The 27482-nt window shown below is 42.3% G+C and overlaps 1 protein-coding gene across 2 annotated transcripts; it reads right to left on the reverse strand.

The window, feature by feature from the left end:
* On the reverse strand, nt 1-27182 carry NEUROD6 (neuronal differentiation 6). Of its 2 annotated transcripts, none has more exons than XM_054193237.1 (3): nt 27067-27182; nt 24771-24864; nt 1-1257 (listed from the first exon to the last, which is right to left on the reverse strand). In XM_054193237.1, the coding sequence occupies exon 3, from the start codon at nt 1234-1236 to the stop codon at nt 223-225; it is 1014 nt and encodes a 337-aa protein (XP_054049212.1). In that variant the 5' UTR covers nt 1237-1257; nt 24771-24864; nt 27067-27182; the 3' UTR covers nt 1-222. The 2 variants fall into 2 exon arrangements, with proteins under 2 accessions (XP_054049212.1, XP_054049211.1); XM_054193236.1 differs by lacking the exon at nt 27067-27182 and adding an exon at nt 25329-26114.
* Nucleotides 27183-27482: the final 300 nt, after the last annotated feature.

Raw genomic sequence — 27482 nt, forward strand, 5'->3', positions numbered from 1 at the left:
AACAGAATCTCACAGTGTTTACAGACAAAAAAACGAAAGGAAAAATACTTATCGGAAAAAGGGTTTATTAATACATAGAAAATCCCCACAATAGTTGAAACACACTTTAGGAACTAGTAAACACGTTAAATAGAGTTGTGCCAATTACGCAGTGCCCAAGCATCTGCTTGCTCTTAATTAGATGGGGAGGTGAATGACCACTGTTTATTTTCATTTTCCTCATTAATTATGAAAAACTGCATTTAATTCATCTTGCATGGTGAGAGACTGGCTGCGCAGATGTAAGTCGTAAGGGAAGTGGCTCTCTGTAGGCAACCTGAACATAGAGCTCTGCCCAAGGGGACCCCTGGGTGGCACTGCACAGTAATGCATGCCGTAATTGTAATTTTTGCCATAGTCCAAGCTTTCTTCTTGCTTCAGGGAAAATATCCCATTATAGTTAATTGGGGGAGGACTTAAGGGACCTTCAAACTGTGGGCTGGCGCACTCGGGGGAAGTGCTTTCATAGAAGGACTCATAAGCGCTGCAGTAATTGTAAGGTTTCATGGACTTGGAGTTGTCGAGAGTCCCGTGCCCCGGGGGGGTGCCGAGCTCGGGGCTGTGGTAGGGGGGGTAGAAGGTGGAGTAGGGCGAGCGGGTGTGATGGGCGCCTTCGCCCGCCTGGCCCATCAGGAAACTTCTGGCATTCAGCTGCAGGCATCCCGCCACCAAGTTTGTCGTTGGCTGGGACAGACCCTTGCACAAGTTTTGGACGAAGGTGAGCAGGTCGGGTCTCTTGCCAATTCGCAGGATCTCAGAAAGAGCCCAAATGTAGTTCTTGGCTAGTCTTAAAGTTTCTATTTTGGACAGTTTTTGTGTTTTAGAATAACAAGGGACCACTTTCCTTAAATTGTCCAGGGCGTCGTTAAGGCCGTGCATCCGGTTCCTCTCTCTAGCGTTGGCTTCTTGTCGCCTGAATTTGATCCTTTCCATCCTTATCTTGCTTGTCTTTTTTTTCCGAAGGCCCCTTCGCCTGGGCAAGCCATTCTCATCCTCCTCTTCTCTCTCTTCCTCCTCCTCCTCTTTTTCTGTGTCTTCTCCAGGAGATCTTTTAATATTCTTTCCTCGGAGCACGATCTGCTTCGAAAAGCTTTCTGGGTTCTTCATTTGCTTTTGGTCATCACTTTCTCTGGAAAACTTTCTGCACATCTGGGATTCTGGCATTACAACAGACTCATCAAACGGTAGTGTTAACATGGTTCTATAATCTTAAGTTACCTGAAAGAATGCCAGCACAATATTTAAATATTTCCATTTTTAAAGTTTGCCGACTTATACACACATCCTCATGCACCTTTCGTGCGTCTGTGTGCACGCTCTGTGTATATGAGTGTGTATGTGTGTATACATAAATGCACAATCTGTATTTTTTTACATAAAACGCCAGTTTCAAATGCTCACTTTTTAAAAAATAAAAGCTGTCCAGAATTTTAAAATCACTCGAAACATTCAAAACCTTGCAACTAAATAGACACTTTTCTCACAGATAAACATAGAATAAATCAATATTTAAAACGTACAGTTAGCTCCCTGCTCATTTATCTTATTTTTAAACGAGCCCTTCGAACCCTCACCACCGTGGAAGTCAAAGAAATGCAAAACATGATAAAGCAATACAGAAATTTCATTAATCCAAATTCCCCTGGGTGAAAAAATAAGGAGAGCGAGAGCAGTCTTAAAATTGAAAAGTGCCATATCTCTATTAACTGATAGTTAAATATTTTAAAATCACTTTTTGACATATTTCAAAGTTTTTTTCCCCCCATGTTTCTTCCCTTATGAATCAAGATATTAAACTCTAGTAAGTTAGAGTGGGTGAGGAAAAAAAAATTAATGGAACATCCCCCCAAGATCACTCAGCTACTAACATAATGAAAAACGAAGACATTTTTTTCTAATGATTTTTATGAAAATCACATATTACACATTTCATATTAAAACAAAAATCAGAACGATCTAACCCTAAACATATTCAGATTAGAGTTAGGAAATAAAATCTCCCTACCTTTTTTTTTTTTTTCTTTTTCCCAGCAAAAATTCTAATTCATATTATGTATTTAGTTAGAATAAACTTATTTGCTTTTTCTCTTTTTCTTTCTTCCCTTTTTTTTTTTTTTCTCCCCTATCAATTGTGGTGGGGGGGAGGTGAAAAATTCCCTGCACGCTATAGCAATGTTTATGTTCTGTGAGGCTCAGACGTCTCCCTCCAGCTCGTAGCTGACAGGAGCGGTCTGTAGATTCTGACTGCAATCCTGCACGTGTGCTCAGAATCCAGCCTGGAGTGGGAAAATAATTTCCTTTTCCCAATTATTTTGCTTTTGTTTGCAGTTTGAGAGCAGCAAAAGCTTGGAGCCCACGGTCCTCAAAGAGACAAACAAAACGAATGCAGGGACTTTTTTAAATAGAGCAAAACTAAACAAAAACCCCAGTCAAAGACTAACTCTACCAGTATTGTCTACACACTTGCAATATTACATAACACCAATGAAAGTATGCAATTGCATCAGAAGAATAAAATGTTAGGAGGAGTTATTAGACAGTAAATAGCATACATAAAATACAAGACAATGATACTGTATCTTTAAACACTTGCATGCACACCCAGCACCAACTGAAATATATCTTTATTTGTATTACCTTAGCTTTTTATTTCATTCAACAATCAGTTTTCATTTTTTGCCTTCCAAATCTTTTCAGTCTGAATGTCGCATCGTCTCCTGGAGTCTAGATCTGTGTATATCTGCACTATCTCATTGATCTCTAAAAAGTGACATTGATGCCAACTGCCAGAGCTGGTACCCATGCCATCTGCTAGTGACGTCACGGGGCAGAGAAAACCACGTGAGCCTTTCTCCTGGGACCTTCATTCTGCACTGATCATCTGGCATCCCTCTAAGTGGGTACCAGCATTCATGTATCAACACAGAAGGTTAGACTGATAGAGAAAAAAAAAAAAAAAAAAAAAGAACAGGAAAAAAATCTGCACCAGCATTTCACATACAGTAGGTGCCTTTCCACTGGAGCTGCTTCTTTTTAGCAGTCTAGCTGCACGGATAGACGTGCCAACATTTGGTGCTATCCCTGCCTACAGGTACGGCTGCCCTGTGGTTGTTAATACGGTATTGTTTATACGAAAAGTGCTGTCTGGTATCGATCCGAGTCCCTCCGGTGCACCTGGTACCCAGGGGAAAAAAAAAAGGAAAAGGCGAGGAAGGGAAGGCAGGAGTGGGGAAGTAATACCGGTGCTGTAACACATAGCACGGTCACAAAAAGTAGTTTTTGTGTGACGCTGCTGGGAGTGATTTTTTGGGGTGTGGGTTGTTTTGTTTTTTTTCTTGAGTGCCGAGTGTTGCCCCAGAGCGCGGGATAATGGGAGCAAAACTCCTGCCGGCTGCAAGAAACCCTCCCCTTGCATCCCTCGGTGGTTTTTGACATTCCCGAAAGAAAAGAGGCATCTGTGGGAAACTGGACGTACAACGTGAAGATTTAATGAACGATGCCTTTTTTTCGGCAGCGCGTGGCGGGGCTCGCTGGTCCCCGTCCTGCCCTGGTGGGATGCGACTGGGGTGCACCTGCTCCTGGCGGGGCGACAGGCTGGCAGGGAAAACTCGGGGCGCTGGGAGGGCTTCCCCTCTGCCAAATTTTCCCCGCCTTTTTGCCAGCACTTCCCCAAAATCTCTTTAAAAGCGGAGTTCTTTCCTTTGGAAACACGCTCTTCTTCCTCCTAAAATCTTCCCCATTTGCCTCCCTGGCTGCTCCTTTCTTCATGCCCTTGTATCTCCCCGTCAGCTGCCTCCCCTGTGCTCCCTGCTCTTCCTCCCTTAACCCTTTTGTCTCTTTCCACGGGCAAGAAACTGTTAAATGAAGCTGACAAAGCCTCTCGGCTCAGCCTTGCCATGGAGCTTATGGCAAACTCCACCTTGGTGTGTTTGGGGTTTGTGTTTTTGTTTTTTTTTTTTTTTTTTTTTTTTTAATTTAAGGAGTGGCGTGTCACATATAAGCGATATCAAGAGAGTTACAGGGGGAACGACGTGTCATCTTAGAAACGTTTTTTTTTTTTTAAAGTTTGCTTTCAATATTATCGCGTATCACTGCGTTTTAGTGACTAAGTAATCTCTATTTTAAAAAGTGAGCGATCGAGTATGCTTTTAGTATTAAAATAATCCCTGGCAGAGCTCCTATTGTTACGGGTCTGTGTCAGCGTTTCGATTATAAATCCTGGTTTTGAAGGGTTTATAACTCATCTGCTTTAATTCACATTGGGCCCAAGCTTGGCATTAATGTTCTCAGCCCCGATCCAATTATTTTGTTTTCACAAAGTTTCATTTAAATCTGTTCAGGCATTTTTTGATTAGAGAAGGGAACAAAAAATAAGGCAGCAGAACGATGTGTGTGTGTGTGGAGAGTGTGTTATGTACATCTACGTGTATGTGCTTAATGATTTTAGAGCCTTTCATTAAAAAGAACAAGCCCTCACCCCAAACTTTGCATTTTTTTACAGAAGTGAGAAATATTGGGTCATTCGTTCTTTACAGAGCCCAGGTCTCTCTCTTTTTTTCTTTTTCTTCTTTTATTGTTTTTTTATTTTTAAAGTAAAATGTAATTGAAGTGACAAAGATGTTAAAACTTAAGTGGCAACTCTTCAAAGAGAGCAAGAGCGGTACTATTCATAACATTCGTTTCATTTTATCCCAAATATTACAATCTGTGTAACAGAGGAGAGGGTAGAATCCCATTATTCTCAATAGGAATTTATGTATTAAGATTTATATTGTGGAAGGTCCTAAGGGTTGTCAACCTTTTCAAGGATTTTGCATATTCAGAGTATTATACAATGCACGATAATCTAAATATGCAAAGTCCTGAGGAACCAAACCCTGTTTCAATGCATACTAAAAATACTACGAGAAATGGAAGGAAAGGTTGGCATTATAGTAGCTCTGTGTTAAGGGAAAGACTGTCAAAATTTCCAGTTATATCACCCAGCCTCCAAAATACGCTTTTATAAAAATATTTTTTCCCTCTTTTTTTATTGCTGAAGTAGTTTGGTTTTTTTAAACTACTCAAATGTTATTGTAAAATGCATTTTTGAATGGCTTTTATACGGCTGCTAAAAACAAAATAAATGAATTAGTTTGTGTTGAAGGATTCCCTCTGTAGTACTAACATTACATTTTTGCAGATTCTTAATCCATCATTTGACCTTTTTAATATTTTCAAATAAATAGCGGAGAAACAAAATAGCTGAGATATCAAGGTTTAAAAAGCCTCTACTGTGCATGCATAATAACTTTTCATAAGGATTTTACTACGCATTTTGTATTATGGATCCATGATATGCAAATGTGTACTGCTGTTAATATGCATTCACAGCATACCCCATAACTGCTGCTTTGCTGTCTACTGTGAATGCATGTTAAGAATAATACACAAAACACAGTTAAATGCACTCTATAGAACGGCTGCATGGCACCAAATATGTTGCTGAACACATACCACGAATTTTTTTTTCCCTGTGCCCAAGCTGTATAGTTTTGAATTATAAGTGACTCTGTTTCAAATGCAATGTTATTATAATACATTTAACACAGCCAAACATTAATAGATTCACTGAAATAATACTGAGTTCAAAGGACTGCAGATCCTCCGCGGTGCATCAGGGGGACTGACCCAAACTGCGCTGCAATCAATGGGAGTCCTTCCAATAACTTCAATACGCTATCATCGGATCTCCAGGGAATGCTTCTACTCTTTTTCTTTTCTTTCCTTTTTTTTCTTTTTCTTCTTTTTTTTTTTTTTTTTTTATTTTTTCATCGTCTTCTCCCGCCGTCCCTGGCCCGTATCTCCCAGAGGAGCTGTGGCAGGAGAACTGCATCAGAATTAAGGAACTTTAATAATGTTTGCCTAGGATCAGTTTGGCGTGTGGTAGTCTGGGTCATTCACTGGTAGCAATGGGACCTCATGGGCTGTGGGGGACTGTTCAGAAGGGGGGAGAGTTAGCTAAATCTTTTTCTTTTCCTTGTTTCTTCATCTTTCTCATGTAAGCACTAAATGTCACAACAACTCTGCTCCTCACACGCGTGTAAAACTCATGGTGACAATCCTGCGGTGCCAAATTCCCTCTTCCTCACTCACAACCTGGCGTGAGTTTGCTTTCCTGCCACAGCCCAAACTGCTGGGGAGGACCAGAAATACCCCCTCCAAGCCTGCTGGCCTCTGGGCAGGCTCCGGCGGTTGGTGTCTATGCCAGAACCTGACTGTACGTATCCAGCAGGGCTGGACTCTCAGCTTCCCTTGGTGGCTACCTCCGTGGCCTTGGGAGTGGGACTGGGGGAAATGTCTGCCTAGTGCATCCTAAATCGCAAAGCCAGGCCATGAGGGGCAAATACAAGAGTAAGAGCATGAAAAACAGAGGCTCCTGGCTTGTGTCCTGCTGAGCTCAGGGCTCAAGAGGAGGCGGGAATACCCGTTTGAGGTTTTTTTGTGGGATTTTTTGGAGAGTTTTGTTATGGTTTGGGTTTTCTTTACAAAAGTCAGGCAAAAGAGGATGGTGTCTTGGGCAGGGACTCTGGTCTGCCAGCCCCAGTGAATTTCAGACGGGTCAGAACGGTGATCTTTGGCAAAAGCAGGACTGTGTCCCCACAGAAGGAGCTGCTGGGGGAGGAACCAGACCAACATGCCATAAGCACGTTGCATTCCGGCTGCATATCCTACGTGTAACTGTGGGACTTAAGTGATGTATGTCCTTGTTCAGGGGTGACCCAGACCTTTTCTGCCTCTCTGAATCCCTGATACTCTAACATAGGCCGTGGACAGCTTTGTGAGGGGAATCTGCTGTTCCCATCAAGTTGTCTAAGCCCTCTCCCACCAGTACTAAGATGATGTACAGGGATATACGTCCTTCTCCCAGGAGAGATTAAGGAAGACACTAATAAGTACGCCCAGCTTCAAGAGAACTAACCTACATTAGCTCAAGAGGATTCGGATCAGTCTGAAAACGTGATTTTAACCCATCTGCTAATACTGCAAAATATTATAAATGTGTTTTGCACTATCTAAGCCTCCTGTAATGAGGATGTACTTCTTGCTCTAATCAGACATCCTTAGTTTTATGTTTTGAATAGGCTGTTAGGGACAAATATGAAAGAGCTGCAGAGGGGTTAGTTACTCTGTTTTAATGGGAGTCGCTTGAGTAAAACATGAATTTACAGTCTGAAAATGGACTCAAATAGTAATTGCTTACCGTTAACCAAAAATGGGTTTGTGACCAGAAATTGCTCTAAGTGTTCTGAAACACATGACTAGAATCGGTCTGATTTAGATATGATATACATTTGGCATAATCCTGTTAATTTTGAGCTGCTCCTGGCTTATACTAATGTAAATGAGTTGAGAGAGAGTGGGACCAAATAATCTTAAGGTGGAAAATACATTCAATAAATAAATAAAAAAAAATATGTGTTCTACCCTAGAGAAGTAATGGCGTGATATAGGCTGAAAGTTTTATTACTAGATTAAGAGGTGATATGTACCTTGCAGAAATATGGAATTTAAGGTACTTCTTTCCCTTTTCTCCCTGAGGAGAGAAAAATGCTCTCCTCAGACCAGTCATGTAGCTGTGTCACTTCTTGAAACTGACGGGGGTTAAGATCATTCCTATTGCTTTGTGGCGTGAAGCAACCCTATGGTACCTCTGAGAAACTGAGTTTTTTCATTCCTGCTTGGTGGCTGGGGTTCTCACACTCTCTGCTACCCTACCTTGAGGGTGTTCTGAGATCAGTAAGTTTGGCAGCCTTTAGAGGCTGCAGCAGGGACCCTTGGCTGTAGCACGCACCCCGACACTGCTGATGGGCATCTATGCTTTAATGGCAATCTCTGTCAAACAGCTAGTTGGTGATTCTGCTTTTCTCCTCCCTTTCTTCTGCCCGTGCCTCCAGTGATTCACAGGCATGCTTCCTCCATCTTTACATTTCAAGAATTTTTATGTCCCCATCAAAGCATGGGTTTTGGGACGGACCTTCCAGCCAGTCCCTTCTAGAAGTAGAGTCGGTGTGCCTGACCCGAGAAGAGATCTGCACCACTTCCCCTTCCCCAAGCAGACCCCATGGCTATGATGCAGGCTCTTTCTTCCATGAACCAAGGGCACTCCTTCCTTGCAAAATCTCTGAGGCTGATGGGCTGCTTTTATCTCCCCCCTGCAAGTCTCCCCCAGCAAGAAGCACCTGATGAGATGTTCTCCCTGGATCACCCATGTGGATGTTCCTGGTACTTTTTCTCCCTTTCTGCAGCTTTCTCCCTGTGAGTGGATTATCCGTCACGTGGGGAGTGCCAACGTGCTGAGCCCCACGTGGCGAGGCGACGCTGGGGCAAAGCCCCTCTGGGAAACGGTGGGAGCTCTGAGCACGTGGTGACGGCACCGACTCAGAAGAGCAGAACGACCTTACAAGAAAGCACACGCTGAGATGAGCAGTTTCCTTAGGACTACACAGCACGCTCTAAATTCAATGTGAGATGCAAGGAAATAGAGAAGTTGAATTAACCCTGACTTGACGGAATTGCAAAATCAAACCTAAGAGTAACGTCAACTTCTGGTGGACAGTGTCCTCCCAGGAAATTATAGGACGTTTTGTAAGGGGAACTTTGTAAAAGATCCTTGCAAAGTTTATGAGAAACTCTGACATTTCCATTATTTGCAGCAGACCTTTGAAACTCAGCAGGGACAAAGCCCTCAGGCTAGAGAAATGACTTTTCTTTATCCCCATGAAATTTTATCCAGGTTCAGGAGAGCTGTAAGCTCCTAAGAATCATCATTTCCTTTCTCTTGCGTGCACTCCTCAGGCAAATTTTGGCAGCATGCTGAAATAATATCTGAACATCTTAGGAAAAAAAGAAAACAGGCCTTAGAAATGACAACTCCTTTAAACCTATTTTGAAAGCACATTATTAAAGTTGAGAAGTTGAGTAGCTGATAGTAGGAAATGCCAGAGCTACAGTTGCCTATGAAATCTCAATTCTCTCTCTTATGTACTCGTATACAGGTAGTTTCTTAACTGCAGAGCTCGGCTGTGGTGCTTGATTTTATGAAACAATATTAAGTGTGGGGCAGGATGACTCAGGCTTACTGTAATGGGAATATATCCTTATTTTGGTTTATCTGAATTTATAACCCTTCCTGCACAGGGCTCTTCCTGAGATACTGGTCTGGTGAAGATAAGTAAATTTTCCATTCAAAAAGCAGAAAAGCTGTGCAATCAGGCATCCCAAGCTGCTAATGAACTATGGCCTCCCTCACATTTCCCAAATCTGCGTTTACACTTTTGAGTTCTCCTAGCATCTGTGATTGCCAACCAGTGTCTGCAACACGTGATAATGCATGTACTTTAAAACCTTACTGGAGATCTTTCCTTATCAAAAAGAAAGGTAACTTTGGGTTAAAAAAAAAACCAAAACAAAACCAAAAAAACCTAAGCCGGTGTTAGAATTAAAGGTTCATCTTTATACCACTCCTATGAAGTGGAGAAATGCTACTTTCCAGAAGGAAAAGGCAGGCACAAGGATCTTACAGCACGGACCCTGAACTTGTTCCACTGATTTAAATGCCCAATGCAAATGTTAGGAATAATCAAGACCCTGATGTCTATTTGATAAATACTCCAGAAATTATTTTTGAGAAGCAGATTAGTTGAAGTGTTCAGTTACCCAATCCTATAGCCTTCCTGCTCTTTCGTGTTACACAAAACTATATTTATCTTCACTGATTTGAAGGCAGTAGAAGATGGACAGCAATACACTTTGGAGGATCTTGACCATCACATTTCATCTTAAGACACAGAAAGTTTGTCACAACTGAGAGTGGAAGCTGGGTCATTTGAGCTGTTTTACCCACAGGATCAGTTTTCCTCTGACAGATTCAGTGGCAGAATTTGACCGCAAATAGAACAGGATTTTATAAAACTGTTTTCTGGATTCAGTCCCCAAGCTTCTGAGAAAGTGAAAGGCACAGCCAATTTCAGCTCAGCTGTAAAATGGTGCTGAATTCAGATTGGGCTGTAATGAACTTTTTCCAAAAATATTTTGGAAATCAATGTTTTAAAGAACATTTTTTTAGTGATGAACGAACAATTCTATTACTTCTAGCTGCGAGATCTACTTTTAGAGTAACTGATGTTTCTCATCCTCATAAAATCCCATTTTAATATGTTATTCACCAAATTTCCTGGGCAAGTGGATACACTGAAGTTGTAAACTGTAAATTTCTTACGTTCCCATTGCAAGCCTCATAATTTTCCTAGGACAGAGTAAAGAAGAGAAGATTAAGAATAGAGCAATTGTTCCTGTCTATTCAAGTACACAACGGAAAGAAGTAGAGCTCAAGAGAGAATTTTGCTTATACCTACATAGACGTTTTTGGTAAGATCTGTGGACATCCCCTTGGAAGCAGCATTGTCTAACAACAGCCAATAAAATTTGCCAAAGTCAACGTGAAGTTATGATCTGCCATGAAGAGCGGTGAGGTTATCACGTATTTAAGTACAAGCTGAAGTAAACAGTAGTTTCAGTAATTTCCATCTCTTTCCGTCTTTTCCGTCTGCATAATCTCTAAGGAGTTGTGTAAACCCTACAGCTTGCCAGCTTCCTCAGCCACCAGGCATCGTGAAAATCAGCGCTTCATGCCTCAGCCTTGAGCACAGAGTGTTTGTTTTTGGAGGTCATGGCTCTGCAAAGCGGTCTCCCCTTGCAGGGCGTGCAAAGGAAATCGAGTAGTATCTTTTGGCAGCCCGGAGTTTTCATTTCAGTCCTTGGGCTGGCTGAGGACAGGTTTGAATCCCCACATCATTTAAAGCAAACATGGCCAGAATGCACCTGGAAGTTTGGCAAAAAGCCTTCTTTTCTGGCCAAATTCCCTTTCGGAAGAAGGGAGCGGGCTTGCTGAGCCCGACTCATGCTTGCGTTTCCCTTTCCCCTCTGTCGTGCGCGTTGCTGTATAAGCTGGCGTTCTACCTGGCTTGCATGGCCTTGCTGGGGGCCTGACTCCTTAAGCTCTTGCAGTAACGGGAAAAGGTCATAGAAGACAAAGTTTGCAAAATGCTAAAACAGCTATTAGTCAGCAGAAACATTACTGAATATGCATATATTTTTGCAAGTTAGGAATCCTTCCCTCCCCCCCCCCCTTTTTTTTTTTTTTGCCATGGTATTGTTCTTGGTGTCAGGCAGTATGCATCTAGCCTTATTTTGGTTTCTTTGTGATCATCTTTAATTCAGTTCCTATTTTTGGAGGAATACTTATTGCAGTTCGATTCATTGTTACTGCAGGGCGACAGGGAGAGAAAAAAATATGCACTTTACCGTATAAAAAGATATGCTTGCCGAAGACTACTATAGTATGTTCAGGACCTCGTTCTTGTGTTCAGGGGTGTTATGCGCGGCTTGGGCTGAAATTTGAAGTATGCTTTCTGCCTAGAGAGGGGCGCTGCCTTCTGCAGTCTTCATTTGGACCTGTAAGGCATCTTGCTGTGTAAAGCCATCTAGGTAAAAGTTACCTCAAAAGGCTACTTTGCTATGAATTTTGAAGACAGCCATGTGGAGAACGTTTGCTGTCGCCAGCAGATGGTGACTGGAATAAGCCATCTCTCCCCGTACCTCTAAGCCCTCGAACAGCGTGAACACAGGCAGTGCAGTAACAATTTGGTGATGGAGGAAATAAACTCGGCGTTACGGCGTGGGGCCAAATCCCGAGAGATTCAGAGCTCCTGCACTATGCCTTGAAGGTCAGGTGTTGGAAGTGTAAAATCTGTGAGGTTCAGGTTGGTGGGGTTTGGAGTAAATATTGCTTTCCATTCAGTCTGTTACTCATTTGCCTCTTGCGGCACCAACTAACATCAGTGAGGTTTTTTCGCAATGACTCTGTGCAAAAGCTCTGACTCCCGCGGAAATAGAAATCTTGATTAAGAAAAAGATATTTGCAGTTTGACCTTGTAACGTGAAGTGGCAGAAAATGGAACATGTTTTCTTTCAGAAGATTGCGTATACTTTTCAGCATAAAACTTTGTACGTTAAGTGCGTTACAATGAGATTTCCTTCTGAGAGTAAGACATTTAGGAAAAGTAAGGTTTTTAATTCATTTCAAAGGGATTCAAAAGGATACTTCTTTTCAAAGTCACATATAATACATAAAATGAAAACCAGAACAACAATTTTTTTCAATAAGACATTTCAATTGATGTGAAACAAATATTTACTGAAAATTTTGCATTGTGGAACACATTTTTTTTTTCCTTTGCTTTTTTTTCGTATCTGAAGGAAAGCAAAGTTAGAAAGTGAGCTTTCTCCAAACAAAGGAATGTCTCAGTTTGCCTACTGTACTGAAATCCCTATAGAACCTGGGCTAAATCAGTGTTTCCAAAAGGCAAACCTCTTTCAGCCATGTATTCTGGATTTGCAGTTTTCACTTTATTAATCCATTTCTCTATCGTTTACTATATCCTAAAATTCAGATAGTCTCTTCTTGTTATTTAACTACCATATATAAATGTTTCTATATGCTCCCCAAATCTATCTTCTTTTTTTTTTTTTTTTCTTTAATCATCAGCAATTCTCTGAAGTAGCAGTTCAGGCTCCCCTACACCCTCAATTCCATTTTGCCAAACACAACACAAAAAAGATAGCCTTTGTTAAAAAGTTTAATGTTCTTAATTAGTAGAATTGTCAGACTAATTAGAATACCAATTAGAATTGGCAGGGCTATCGTTAATTTAGAAGTGCTGTGGTCTAGTGTTAATCGCTATTAAACCTTATAGTTTGTGAAAGAGAGGGAGCAAGGAGATGAATACACGCGCATGCAACCTCCCTCCCCTCCCATTTTAAATGTTAAGGGTCCATAACCATAACGATCCGTGCTGTCAATGTGTACTTAGGGACTGCTTAATCCATGGAGACGTTGATGCAAAGTTAATAACTGTTTATGCACAAAAGTAGCATTGCGGAATAAGAACTTGGAACTTTTTTTTTGGTGTGCTGCTGTTAAAATGGCGAAATCCTGTCAGTGGCTGGAAAAGATACTCAAAGCACCAAAAACTTCTTATCAGAAACGTGCAAGGGAAATCCTTGCACTTACTTTGCGCTTCTTCCAGCACATGGCAAATAAAGATCTCACAGCACTGTACATACTGAAATTAAGCTTCAGCGCCTGCTGGTTCAGTGAGTTCGTATCAGTGTTTCATAGATACAGAGGAGCTACCGCTCAAGTTCCCATGGTGAGTCAGACGTACAGTGGGAAATACACTGAGAGCTCAGCAACTTTCGGTCTCTGGATCCAACCTGCACGCACGTGTGCCCTTCCCATTGACCTGATTCTAACTTTTAAGTGGTGAGAACATCGTGGAGTGAAGCAATTTTATTTTTCAACCTCAAAGGAAAATAAAGAAACTTCGATTCAAACTACGTACTTAAAACATCTGCTCCTGACTGAAAGCATAAGGGACAAGTTCCCAGAGGTGGACGCTGTGAATATTGCTGTGAATTCCATGTACACCGCTGCCACGCGCACAGAGCCCAATTTATATTTGCAAGCGATTAGGAAAAAAGGGTGCTCAGGCTGCAAGAGAAGCACACGAGAGCCCGAAATGTCCAAGTCCCAAGTACAAACATAACGTTTCCCAGGTACAAATATATTTTCCACTCTGAAGTTTTCTCCAGCTGGGCCAATTGCCTTCTGAAATCTCTTACCAGTGATAGATTGAAGCAAGAGTGATGGTACTGGTTATTATTTATCTGGGGCAATGGCAGTGTGAGCTAGAAGAGGACAGATTGAGGGCAGAGCAGGAAAAAGCAAGGTCAGTGACACTGTTGCCTATGGAGCACGCGGATGTTCTGTTGGTAATGCAGCACAGTGTAAACATTTTTCTGTTCCTCTCCAGCCTGATCAAGCTCAAGTGTTTCTCAATTTACAGCACAGCTAGTTCACAGTCTGATAAAATCCATCCAGACCCAACTGTGCTGCTGCTTCTGTGCCAGAGAAACTGAATAATTTATTTTCAAGGAAGTCAGGTGTTTAAATTGCATCATCTAAGTTATTGGTCAAGAAACCTTTGCCTTGGTCAAATGGCATCTTGTACACTAATGCTTTATTTAATCTCTGTTTATGTAAAGCTGTAATTGAATATGAAACATATGTGTGTCTTTGCTCTTGCAGAAAAAAAGGTGTGAATTTATATGCTTTGTATAGGAAAAGGGATTTAAGATTCAGCTACAAACTTAACCTTCACTGTTCCCATTATGTTATTGCTCAAAGCTAGGATTTGTAGGATAAGTAAAACACTAAAAAAAAAAAATAATATTAAAGTACAGTAAAAGAAATCAACTGATTAAAAAATGATTTAACTGAAAGCCAGCATTTTAATTCAGTTTTTCACTAAGCAAGCTAGATAGTGAATGTTAAAGTGCTACATACAAAACTATTCTGCTCTCTGCTTTTTACGTTAGAGGGCAATTCAAATGAGAAATTAAAAGAGGAACTAAAAATTAATAATTAGTTAACAACCAAAATTTTTCTCCCAAAGCAAAACTTTTTAAACATGTAAGAATCCTCCCCAAACCCTAGTTGATTTTTTTTATTTTATTTTTATTGACCATGGGTCTTTTTTTCTTTATAAGTACGAGTATATTATTTCAAGGCTTTGGTTTTGAGCTGCCTAAGCACTGTAGGCAATGTGGTCAAGCCAACTTGAGACCACTAGGTCATTTAAGATCCCAGCAAAAGTTTACTCCAAATACATCAGTCCCATTTTCAGTGAGAGTTTTTCCGATTAGGGAATGAAGAGAGATTCCTGTCATCTTAGGCTGCTGCCACCTTGGCACTCAGCTACATATTTCATGCCATAGCTTCAGATCTTTGCCACTTAATCTGACAGAGCCCAAAACGTTGTTAATTCCATTTTGTCCAGGCAGACACATTCAACCACGGTGACGCTAAGGATGACAGCGAGGGTAGGGGCTTTTCACTGAGCTCCAGGTGGACTTCGCTCAGCACCAGCGTCATGTTAGATGGGCAATGAGTAACAACCTTGTACGTACGCATAAGCTGTGCAAGGACTCGCATACCGCCAGCTTACGGCTCAGTAGCTGCCTGAGTGAAAGCCAACTCTCCAAGCTTGCTTTTAGACAATGGGAAGAGGAGGCACCATTTTCTCCTGGTGCGTGTAAACTAAGTACAATGAATCGCCTTCCACTGCTTTCCACTAACTCTGTGCGTATGATAGACCAAACTGCTTAGGACAGACAATTTTTTTGGTGGTCGATGTTAGATAAATCTAATTCCACTGTAAGTCTTTGCAGGGTCAGGACTAGAGCTTGTTGGAAATCTTTTGCTAGGACAATTTCTTCATGGTAAAGCTGTTCTCACAAATCAGAATTTTCTTGGGTGTATTTCATCATTAGTGAAGTCTGTTGACTATCTGCTCAAGAAGCCAAAATGAGTCCTTTGTGACGTCAGTGAGTCCCAACAGGAATAATCTGTTTGCTGGGCTGCCCCAAAAATATATATTTCTCTAGTCAGTTAAATACAAATGTGTCCTGTCCTAGAAGACACGTTGGATCATGGGAGCTGTGGTGTGGGCCCCAGTTCTTCTTTATGGTTTTTGTTCTGTGGCCATAACATGTTTTCCAGGGCACAGTGCAATCCTGCCTCTGAACGGCCGTCCCTCTGTACCACGGTGTGTAGCTGGGGCAGGAAGCTGGGCTTGCAGGAGGCACTTGCTCCTGAGGAAAACTCCCGCAACACCAAGTGTTGGTGTAGAAATAGGCGTTTCTCTGTTTTAAGTGTCTGACAATGAGCTGTCATTTCCTACTTTGTACATCAAAGCTGAAAAGGTTTGGCTTGTGAAATTTAAACACAGTTTTTCAGTTGAAAATGCTGTTAGGGAGTATATCTACCAAATATTGCAACGGTTCATCATGGCCGTGATTGAAAACAAACATGGAAATTTTGGGATAACTCATTGGAAGAACACTCTGATTTTGGTTTGTCTTTAACTATCTCAAGGTGCCTTGCGGCCACAACTCCATTTTAACGTGTCACTTAGCAGGCTCAGCATTTCTCCCTCAGTGTAGTACAGTGAAATATGCCCCAACAAAGGTGAGCAAAGGACTTCGAAATTCAATAAAAGATAGTAAGCCAGACCTTTTCGTCTCTGGTAGGGATGTGGTGGCTCAATTCCACTTTTCTCACCTGCACCAGTGGAAGTCCCCGTCCCTGAAGCACTGACCTGCTTCACACCTTGATTTGCATCAGAGATGCTTCTTGCTGCTGCCTTCCTGGGCAGCTGCAACCGCAGCGCCCGAGCCCTGGGCTCCCGCTATTGCTCTATATATCGCTATATCATAGAATCATAGAATGGTTTGGGTTGGAAGGGACCTTAAAGATCACCTAGCCTCAAGTCCAGTTCCCCATGTAACGGCCCTCTCTGAGCTATGGTGGTGGTGCTGCATCCATGCGGGAGCAGAGAGGGAGGCATCGCTCTGCTCCTCTAAGAGGGAGGAACAGCAGGCTCGGGTTGCTTCTCTGGATATCTTGCCACTTGTGTGAGAAGGCATCCTTGTTCTTGGGAGTGCCTGGAGGCATAGAGCTGTGGTTGTGGAGCTTTGGTATAGACAAATGATTTTCCCGTTTTACTGCTATTTCCCCAATCGTTATTTTTATTTTTTGCTTAGGTGGTTTGCAGTTACCATACTTATTCATTCTATTGTTTGCCTTTAGGGCTTCTCTGTGCCTTTTCTCCACCATTAGTCTGTTCTCCTTTTTTTCCCCCAGTGATTTTATATGTAATCTTCATTTTAATCTAGCCTGATAGTTGTCCTCTTGTCCATTGTAGATGCAATTGTTTCTAAAGGGATGAACAATATTAATTAATTTGTTTGGTGCAGAAGACCTTGTGTATTTTGCCACCACTTCTGCTCAAACAATCAAGTTTTCCTTATATTTTTCATCCCCTTTTCATTCTAGCCTTATAAAGAATTAGGAAAGAGACTAAATCAACTGCCAAAATCCATCCATTCCCATAAGAAAAAGGACCACATAGGGATATAGCCCACAGCTGAGAATCCAGGAATTTTTCCTGTTTGTTTAGACCTAAGATTGGTCTCATCTCTTAATAATTTTCTGGCAATAGCCATTGCCGAAGAGAGACTCCTAAAGTGTGTACATGAAGGTTAAAAAGACATTACCCTTGTTAAGTCTCAGCCCGTTCTCTAACAGTTGCTGAATTCTGTGAGCCCTGAAGCATGACCCAAAAACGTTATTGTAATTAATTATGGTAACTCTGATATGCATATCAATTCCTTTTTGCAAACATACATTTCTGAAATCTGCTTCTTGTGGCAGTGAGGTCTCTAGCCTAAGTCCATATTGAGCGCAGTCCGTTTAGGATGCTTTATTTGTTTTTTTTCTGTTTGTAACCCTTAATGTGTATGAGGAAATCAGTCGCATCTCAGATTTAGCAAAAAAACGACGGTTTAGCCGTCCTTTTGCCTTCTTTTCTATCCGAGCCTTTTATTCCTCGATTTAGAATGAACAGGACCTTGTTCAGAACCCATCACAATCCTTGATGAATTTCTGGCACCCGTTGCTGTACTGCCATAAGGTTTCCTACTTGTGCGCCCTTCTTCCAGACATCACTGAGTCAGTGCGTGACCGAGGACAAGGCTGCAAATTAGCTCGGCGTGGTACGCGTTCTGTTGCACCGGGGCCACCCATCCTTCCCTCAGCAAGGGAGAGGGGTCTTTAACCCTTTAAAAAAAAAAAAAAAAAGGTGGAAAGCGGTGCCCCAGCCCTAAGTATGTGGAAAGCATTCACCTGGAAGCAGCAGAGTGACTGTAGGCAAATGCCATCCTCTTCCAGAGCAGGGCAAAAGAAACTGCATCACTGTAGTTCTTGTTCGTGCTTTGCTCGCGTTAAATCCTTTTTAAAGAGGGCACTAATAAATAGCGAATAATATACAACGAAACGCTAACAGAAGTCAATAGCGAGTACGCTGGTTTACTTGCCAACAAAAAAACAAAAGTGAAAATGTTAACATGTGAATGCTGCTCTCTGTATGAAGAAGTGCCATGTTCCAAGTGTAAGTGCAAACTAAAACCCCATTTGTGTGAATAGCTAATTATAAGGGTGAAAACACTGTCAATCTTAACACTCATCTGGGTTTCATCTTGGATGCCAAATGGGTCTTGCTGTCCTATATGTTAAGAAGAGTCTCAATTTCACAGCCCTGACAGGAGAATAAATATCAGCCAGAAGTAACTGAAAGGGAATAAACATAGACTATCATGATGGAATTTTTATTAGCATCACTTTTTCATGATTATATGTAAGTATTCTGAATTAAGACAATATTCTTCAGAAATAAGTATTGACAAAACTTTCTTAGCTATTTTATGAACACACTCTGAGAAAACAAAAGAAAAAAAAAAGAAAGAATTGTTCACAGTGCCTGCCGAGAGGAAGCCTACTGCAGTTTGCAGAAGATGCATGTGCTGGTGAAGCTTTCTAATTGAAGGTAACCCATCAAAGGGTCTAGAGACTTTGTCAAATGTCTTAAGTTATATCTCATGTCCCAGTGCAATTATGACTTAAATGTAACTCTTTAAAGAACACTACAGACAACCAGAACAAAGTCCCATTACCATCGTGTACCTATTCATTATTAAAGAGTTACCTGTGGAGTTTTGTCAAAATCTTTGCCTATTAATGTCTGAAATCTCGTGTAGGGTTTAAAAAAAAAAAAAAGAAGCTCTTTTTTAAATATCAGGCAAAACTCAGAGCAGGTGGGGATAACTGTAGTCTGTAACAAACAATTTGGATCCCATGTGACTCCAGGATCCTGCAAACCAAGAAAGATCACAAAGGTGGTTTGCTTTTAAATAAATATTTTAATTTGCATGATGTTAAATGACATAGCCATTAGTGCACATTAGTATTTCAAGCAAAGGTGGCAACTTTTTAAAAATAAATTTTATCTTTGTCTGGTCCATAAACTGCCCAGTCAATTCCCGTTGTTTTAGTTTCCTCTGTTTCCCAGAACCCAAGTCACAGGACTTCAGATTATCTGTTCAACAGTATTTTATTCCCGTGTTTGGGTAGGAGAGAGAAATAAATAAGAAAGAAGCTATTCTAGGGTTCCAAACTATGAGAAAAATACACAGCTCAAGTTCTGGTTAAACCTAGCATGATAAAGGCTCTTGGAATTTAATTACCTGTAAACCTCATTTATTGTTTCAATTTAAACACAATAATTCAAAGCATAAAGCAAAACATTTGCTAATGCATTTACTTTTTTTTCCTTTTTTTTTCTTTTTTCTTTTTTTAATATTGGAAAACTTCTTGCATGTCAGATGCCTGGATCTCAAAGATATAAGAAGAGCTCTGTTGACTTTTATAACATTTTTATCTGGTTTTCAGCCTATCTCTACGAGGCGGATTAACCCGCTTGATCACATTCAAACTCTCAAGAAAATGCTCTGTGAATGTTTCACATTTATTGAAATGACAGTATATTGCAGTGAAAAGTAAGCACGTGGAAGTTGAAGAAACTTTCTGAGTGCTGTGGGAGATGCTGTATCTCTAGTTAGCCTGAACTTGCATGAGATAAGAGATCGTACCTTGCTTAATGCCTTTCTGAACCTCTTAGGAAAGCCTTCGGCCCCTGGGGCGCCTGTGGTGAACTGCGCACCACATCGTCGCTGGTATGATGAGGGGACTCAGTCACTCCCTTGTCACAGCCAGGTGCTGTGGGGTTTGTTATGCTATGGGGATGTCTTTCTCCTACCCTAAGGAGGAAAGCGTAGAACAACCCTGCGAGCGTGACGCGTGTACCTTCACGCCCTGACGGGCTTTGGTACCCGAGCCTCCACCAGTGCGCCGTCCCGTGCGCTATTGCTGGGGCATGAAGTCAATGTGGGGAACTCCCTGCACCTTCCAGATGTCAGTGTGGGGAAGGAAGACCACCGCAGATCCCTTGAGGCTGGGGGACCACTGCCAGAGGGGGCAGTGGAGTGACTGTCCCTGTCCCTGGGGTGTGCTGGAGAGGTGAGGGGTGCAAGGGAGAGGTGGCGCCAGCTGGGGAGCCGGCAGTTCCCAAGTGGAGTGGATCAGAGCCAAAGTAAAACTCAAGGCCAGGGAAGGGCTCTGCAAGCAGTTTCTCCTTCAGCTACTCTTCGTTTTTCCTGACAACCCATTCAAATGGAATCTAGTGAGGCTGCAGGACTAAAGCGTATCTAGTCATGATGGTTTTAGCAGCTCCGGCTTCCTGGGATTTGAGCGCAAGCTTTAGCAGTCCGTTCAGGTAGAGCAGACGGAGTGCTTTCCTCCAGATTATCTTTCATGTATGTATAAACAGCATTTGCTGCAAAATGTGTGAACTACGGAGCTCGGAGTCACAGCCTGCAGCACAGCAAACTGGCTTTTCCTGGAGCTCATAATGTGATAATTAAATTGCTAACAGGCACCTTAGTGATGGCATTTGCTGGAGATGTGAAAGCCTTCTTACAATCATACCTTTCTGTAGGGGACTCATCAGTAGAAGCAGAGCTACCAGAATTGGGGGTTTTTTTGTATATTTTCTTCAATGAGTACATTAAATTTTTATGTGGAGTGAAATGGGACAGGACGTGTTTCCCTTCCACTGCACAATGATTTATTACCCCAAAAAGACCGCAGAACTAATTAGCAGAGTAATTAATTAATATAAATTTGCATATTTGCATTTGCAATTAGTGCAGCCGACTGATTAGTCTGAAAATGGGAAGTTTGACTCATTAGATGTTAGTGTCTGCTGGACCGGAAAGCGGCTGCCAGATGAGGCGAAAAAGCATAGAATAAGCATGAGTGTGTGCGTGTGTGCGCGCGCGCAAGCTCATCATGTCTTTTGTTAGAAGAACGGAGTGCAAATATGTGGTCTAAGATACTAAGACTGCTAATTTTTTTTTAATATTTTTTTTTTTGCTTTTTAATCACCTTTTCAGCTGTTTTTCCCATTAATTTACTTCCTGCAATGAGCCACTGCAACCGTGAAACTCGTCGATGCTTCTGAACAGTCAAGTCTTTAAGGGAGTGTAGCTGCTGCAGATCTCCTGATTTAGGTGCCGAAGGGGAGCTGTAAGGAGCCTCCTTGCCGTGTGATAGATGGGACAGGGATATTTCCCCTCTTCCTAGTTACATCCTCTAGCCAATTGCTAACGCTGAGAGGTCAAACTCAGCGGAGCCCATAAAAGCCTGGGATAAGTGATTAGCTTTCCAGGTTGCTGTGCTGTCGTCTTTTCCTCCTTGGGCACCCTTGTGGGCGTGCCTCTTTGTATACATCTAATCAGTCCTTCTGCTCTGCATACCTGAACTTGGTATGCCTGGACAGCCATTGTCCCAAGTTTTAGTGAGGTTTTAGTGAGGTGTGAGGGAACATTGAAGAGAAAGGTGTCTGTCTGTCGGGTAATATATCCAGATGCTATAATATCTATAGGCTGATTAGAAATGCTCGTCTCGGGGTGCCAGATCAGAACTGGTTTACATGAAGATCAGTAGAGGAAGCCCTGGTACCTCTTTGGGGCGCTTTACATTGCTCCCTCCACTACAGCTGGAGGAAATCTCCAGTCCTCGCCCAGAGAGACCGGTTGTCTCCTTTTCAAGATTACGGTGACTAGGAACGGGGTATGAACAGGGGCTGGCACCAAACCAGTCCTCTCAAAGCTCACTGGGTCCTTGTCCAAAAGCTTTGGTGAGATTTTAGCCGTCGGCGCCACTTTGACACTTGTGCGGGTGATGTGGAAGATTCAAATGGGTATTGCCCATCACTTGCCGTCACTGTGCATTTACAGCACAGTGGAGTTCAAGAGTTGTTGCAGCTTCCTCTAGCTCCTCTGCCATATCACAGCAAGTCACTTTGCTCCTTCTTTTTGATTATTCTTCTTTTTTTTGCTACTGAGCTTAAAAATTTAGCTACAGCAGTTAGAGATACAGCATAGATACACTTATACTTTCAATAAAGCATATTTCTGTTCTGTTCAAGGAGTGAGTTTAAGCTAATGTACACTCTGCAGGTATAAACTCTGTCCCCTGTTCCTTAGTTTGTAAAATCTAAGTGCAAACTGGGCCTAAGTCAACAGGAATATCTTGTAAACTTGAATCCATTAATTTTTGTGAGATTTGCAGGTGTTGATTAGCTCCCAAGATGCCCCTGGCGTATTAGATGTATGCAAGATAATTCAAAACGTAATCATCCCTATGAAATGAGACTACCCCTATTTTTTCTTTATACACCTACACCCAGGTACAATAATTTGTTATTGTAATGTCTGTGTGGGGATTACGAGCAAAACTACATTTTTTTTTTCCCCTACCAATCAGTAAATTTTAATTCTACATTTACCACAAAATAATGAATAAATTCCATCAGTATTTGAAAATAATTACAAGCTGAAAAAATATTATTTTCTATTAATATAATTTCTGAAATATTATTTGTTCCAATTATGAAATCCAGTACTCATAAGAAAGAATTTGTGAATAAACATTTGATGAAGAAAGAACTAATACAGCTAAAGAATGTTATTTGAAAGAATATTTTTACCACTACAGGTGAAGATACAGGTTTTACAGTCACACTTTAATAAAAATATTTTTCAAAAATTCTGTCATACTCAATTGCTTCATAAGCAACTAGGAGAAAACATGAGCGAAAATAAAATTTGTCCTTCGTGAATGTCATCTCAGGTATTTTGTAGGACCAAATAACTAAAATTACTTTTGACCAAAGTCATTATTATGCTTGAGACGTAACCAGATTTCTGAACACATTCAGGACCTCTAGAGGCAAATTGTTTCCCATTGCTGTTTTCAGTGCCCCACTCCCACCGAGTTCTCTATCTGCATCCTTCGGCACTCTTTAAAAATCTATCCCTGTAGGCAGGTGAGAGTTGCTTTGGATATGGACGCACGTACGTTTATGAGGCAGCCCTGGCCTGGGGGCCATGCCACTATGTTACGCGGGTGTTTGCCCAGATGTGGGACATGCTCTGCCTGTTAGCAAGGCGTATTATTGGGGCTCAGCCTGACGCACACACAGCCATCCTGCTGGCGGGTTAGGATTGCTTGGTACCGCATCAGCCTGAAGTGCGGGCAGATGTGTAGCTCTACATGTCTGCAAGCCCCCAAGTCACTGAGCCGTTCTTTGTTTTAATTTACAAACAGCTGTGAGTTTGCTTTTGGATCTAGATTGAAATACCATCTTCCCATATTTGCAGTTTTGCGTTCTGACACTGTCTCCAATTCTGACCATTGAAACTGTGCTAAAAGAAAATAATGCTCTGGCCATTTAGGGAGATCCTTTCTCCCTCACTCCCCCCCTCCCCCCGTATGCTGACTCAACAACTGAGAAGCTGTTCACCTTCTTCCTAAACTCCCCCGTGCAAAATAGCAAAACATTCTGTTTTCATGAGGTCCAAATGTTTCATTTCAGCTTTATTGAAGAGTTGCATGTTGATAAGGCCGTTTGATTCCAACCACAAAGTAAACCATTTTGCAGAAGCATGACGCATAAGCAAACAGAAAAGTACAGGGCGTACGGTGCCTGCAGTTGGAGAGCACCCCCAAAGAGACTCGAGCGGCAGCAGTGACACAGCACTCTTCTTGGCTACGGTACAGTACAAAGAGAAGGATCACAATGCATCTAGCTTCCTAGGTCTAATTAGCTGCATAGGGCCAAAGGAAAACCTGTGACATTCAAAACTGATAACTGCAGAAAAAGTAATCTGTATTCATGAGATGGAAGATGGGCAAAAGCCAGCTTGCAGTTGGACTCTAGAATTGCCTACATCAGTAGGACTAACGAAATATGGAGGTCTTCCACCCCAAGTGCTGGAGAAATTCAGATTGAATATAGATGCAAAGGGAAAGGTCAGAATTTCTCTTTCTATGTGGTTGACATGCTGGCAATTTAGTCCTGAGACAGCAAATGGTTTCACTTGATAAAAAACTTGATATCTGTGCAATCCATTTTATAGCGGAGGCGAGTAAAATGGGATTTTTCTAGCAGCTAAGAGTTTTTTGTTTGCAGACATGGGCTATATCCTGGAAACTGCAAAAATAAGTCATCTCCCAAGGTCCCGGTACCAACAGCTTGGGTATTTCAGCAGCCCCTTCCACAAGCGAGGTGCAAAGAGGTGAAGGAACTGCAGTGTCTGACCCTAGAATATGATTTAAAATAGACAAACCTCTAAAATGGGTACAACGAGGAAGAAAATGATGGTCTGCAAAAAAAAAAAGCAACTCAGTGTTTCAGGGAGGCTGTAGGCTATTATTTATCAGGATTCTGCAGAATATTCTGAATACAACCTGCCTGTCCTGGGCGAGGCAGGTGAGACTGGAAGAAGAGACAAGCAGCCACAACATTTGGTAGGAAACACCTGCTGGCCTGTTATCAGCACATGAGATTTCCTGGGAAAAGGGTGCACAAAGCATGAATGTTGACAGGAGGTGAAAACATACATGACAACTGAGAGGTATGCGACCAAGACAAGAGGGAATACCGCCGCTCAGCCTAAATTTGGGAAGCATAAACTAAACCTGGATGACAGCAGAATGTAAATCACTGCATAGCAAATGAAGGACTTCAGGCACCATGAGTGAAGTGAATGCCATAAACCAACATTCCTCTAAGAAACTGGAAGCCATTTGTTGAGTAACTACTTACCAATTAATACTGGATACCAAGATCAGCAGGAGTCACAGGGCCTCCATAACAGTTGGGATGGGACAGCGGTCTGGAACATGAAGGACGCTGTTGCCTTGGGAAAGAAACAAAATACTTCATGAAAACAAGGGAAGTCCCACCACAAGGAAGTGCTTAACAAGCAGCAGTTGGAACAGCACCGGTGCAAGAAGCTCCACAGTGAAAGGACTGAGAACACAGATGCCAACACAGCAAAATAACGTTCAGATGGAAAAATTTGACTATTGCTATTGTCCCTGGGTATCAGGAGCTTAATCAGGACATACGTAGCTGTGCTGCTACCACTGAAACAGATCACAGGCCCCCACAGGACATTCCTGACAAACCTCGAGCATCTGTGTGGTCAAGATTTCATTGCAGTGCTTTTAAGCTGTGAAGGTACTCCTGGAAAGCACAGTGCAAGCCCGGTAGAAAAATTCCATTAGGAGTTTTTTCTTGACTGCAGTTCTGTCGGGCAGCGTGTTGCAAAAGGGGAGGAAGAATTAAGGGAGCAGCTGTGTGTGCTGCAGCAGCACTTACCAGGAAAGAAACAGAAAGTGACGATGTAATCAGTCTTTTGAAAGAAGAGATCATGTCAAGAGGGTCTGTACAAGAATAAGTTCCTTTTGCTCCGGGGAGGAAATGCAGCAAATTGTGGAAAGCGTGGAAAGCGTAGTAAGTTGAGTCCAAAGAAGCGGTGGCCGGAGCCACACAGCAGACACCTTCATATACCACTATCCAAAATACAGTTTGGAGACACATCCTCCCACTTCAACATTTGCGCACTGATAGCCCTGTGCTAACGCACAAGGTACTGGGCTTGCTCCACGTGGCAGGGCTGTAGCTGCACAGAACCTTTGAACGCACGTGTTGGACCTAAAAAAGTGAGCCAGCAGCTGATCTTCTCTGACGCGGAGAAAAACTATCTGATGGTGAGTGAAGACAACGGAATTTTTTTGAGGCCACTTCAAGTCAAGAAAAGCAAGGCCGATAGGTACTGTATTACCACCAAAGTAATCCCAGAAATCAGAGAAGAAATTTTTTCCTGAAGAATCTTGAAAATTTCCGAGCGTGGGTGTCAGATGCACAAACAACTAATGGTTTGCATGCCACGCCGTCCCAGGGGTGGCTAGCCCAGGTGACTGAAGATGAGCCAGAGCGTTTCCTCAGACAGCTGAGTGACTTCAACATATCTGATGAGGTCTTCCCCTGACTTCAGCTATGAAGGTGTTGCCCATTTCATGGACCGGCGCTGGAAAGCTCAACAAATTAATACAACTTCCTGGCCAGAGGAAGGAGGAGGAAATCCTCCTATGACTAAAGGGCATAAGGTGGAAGAAAACCTCCTTTCTAACAGAGGAAAGCCCTATTGGACAGTATTCAGCTGATGTGGTGGTCGCCCAGGTGAAATGCAAAACATTCAGTTAGAAAAAGTAGTTATCGAAGTGAAGCTGCAGGCTCCAGGGAATTACTAATATTAGTGCAACCGCTGCTGATAATGAAAACTCAGGCTGCAATGCAGAAACTGTGAGTGAGATTGCTAGCAGCCATCACAAAAAACCAACAAGGAGAGGAAAGGGAGAACACAATTATAACCCCTGTAATCATGATCAGTCGATGACATTACCAGTGTGTATTCAGCCACCCAGCTTTCTGTAACTGCCAGACTATAGCCTCATCTTCCATGGTATAGTCAATGAAGAGAGAGAGAGAAACTTTTTTAGAGGGCAGACCTGAGCACTTGCAGTAGGGTCCTGGACTATGCCTTTCTCTGATGGTGCTTGTTTCCCATTGCTGACCATGAAGAGACCTGAGGAGTTCAGCTCTGTGGTGGGTTCTCTGTAGGAAGCTGCCTCGTGGTAGGTGTTGCGATAACTCTTTGCATTCAGAAAGTAAGACTTGCTCCAGATGCCGGAGGAATTTCCAGCTCAAACTGTTCTGAAGTAACAATGTCGCCAAAATGCCTTGACATGTCTATGCCCCGTGAGATATCTGATGTCCCTTTAACAGAAGGACATCCTCCTTGCATGTGGGTGCCTAGCTGGGTTGCAGAGAGCAAGGGGTCTGCTTGTGAAAAGACTTATTAAATCAGCCCTTCTTGTTTTCTTCTGTCTTGTGTACGATCTTCATGGGTGGGAATGGCCTTAATTGGTAGTCACTCTGCAGTATTCTGCAGAAAACCCCGTTATCGTGAAGCTGAGACAGAGCGCTCTGCCGGTCCTGGCAGCTTTCTTGGCCTGAGCATTTCTAAAGAGATTCATCGAAATGTCTTACTTACGCAAGCAGGTGTCTTCCTCACCCCAGGGAGAAGCCTTCCAGTGGCAAGCCTTGCAGAGGGGTCAAGGGAAAGCTAATTAAAGGTTAAGACTACAGGCTTCAGCCCTTGACCAGAGGAACGGCTGCATAGAGTTCCCCAGCAACAGCAGCCTTAACCAGGGGACTTCCAGCGAAGGGGAAACCCCGAGAAATTTCCTTTCAACCACAGCACCAAACACCGCCATGGTTCATGAGAGAAGGAAGGCATCTGAATGCAAAGACAGGCTTGCTGAGAAGAGCACGAGTATTCAAGGCTCATGCGTTTGGTGCAGGTCTTACACAACAAACTTCCGCATCTCGTTCTCTCATAATTAGGTCTTGTTCTCATGCATATGCAGTACAGCCTTGTGGTTTCCCTCCTGATCCCTTGTCTACCAA

Source organism: Rissa tridactyla, chromosome 2, assembly GCF_028500815.1.
Source record: "Rissa tridactyla isolate bRisTri1 chromosome 2, bRisTri1.patW.cur.20221130, whole genome shotgun sequence".
Lineage (NCBI taxonomy): Eukaryota > Metazoa > Chordata > Aves > Charadriiformes > Laridae > Rissa > Rissa tridactyla.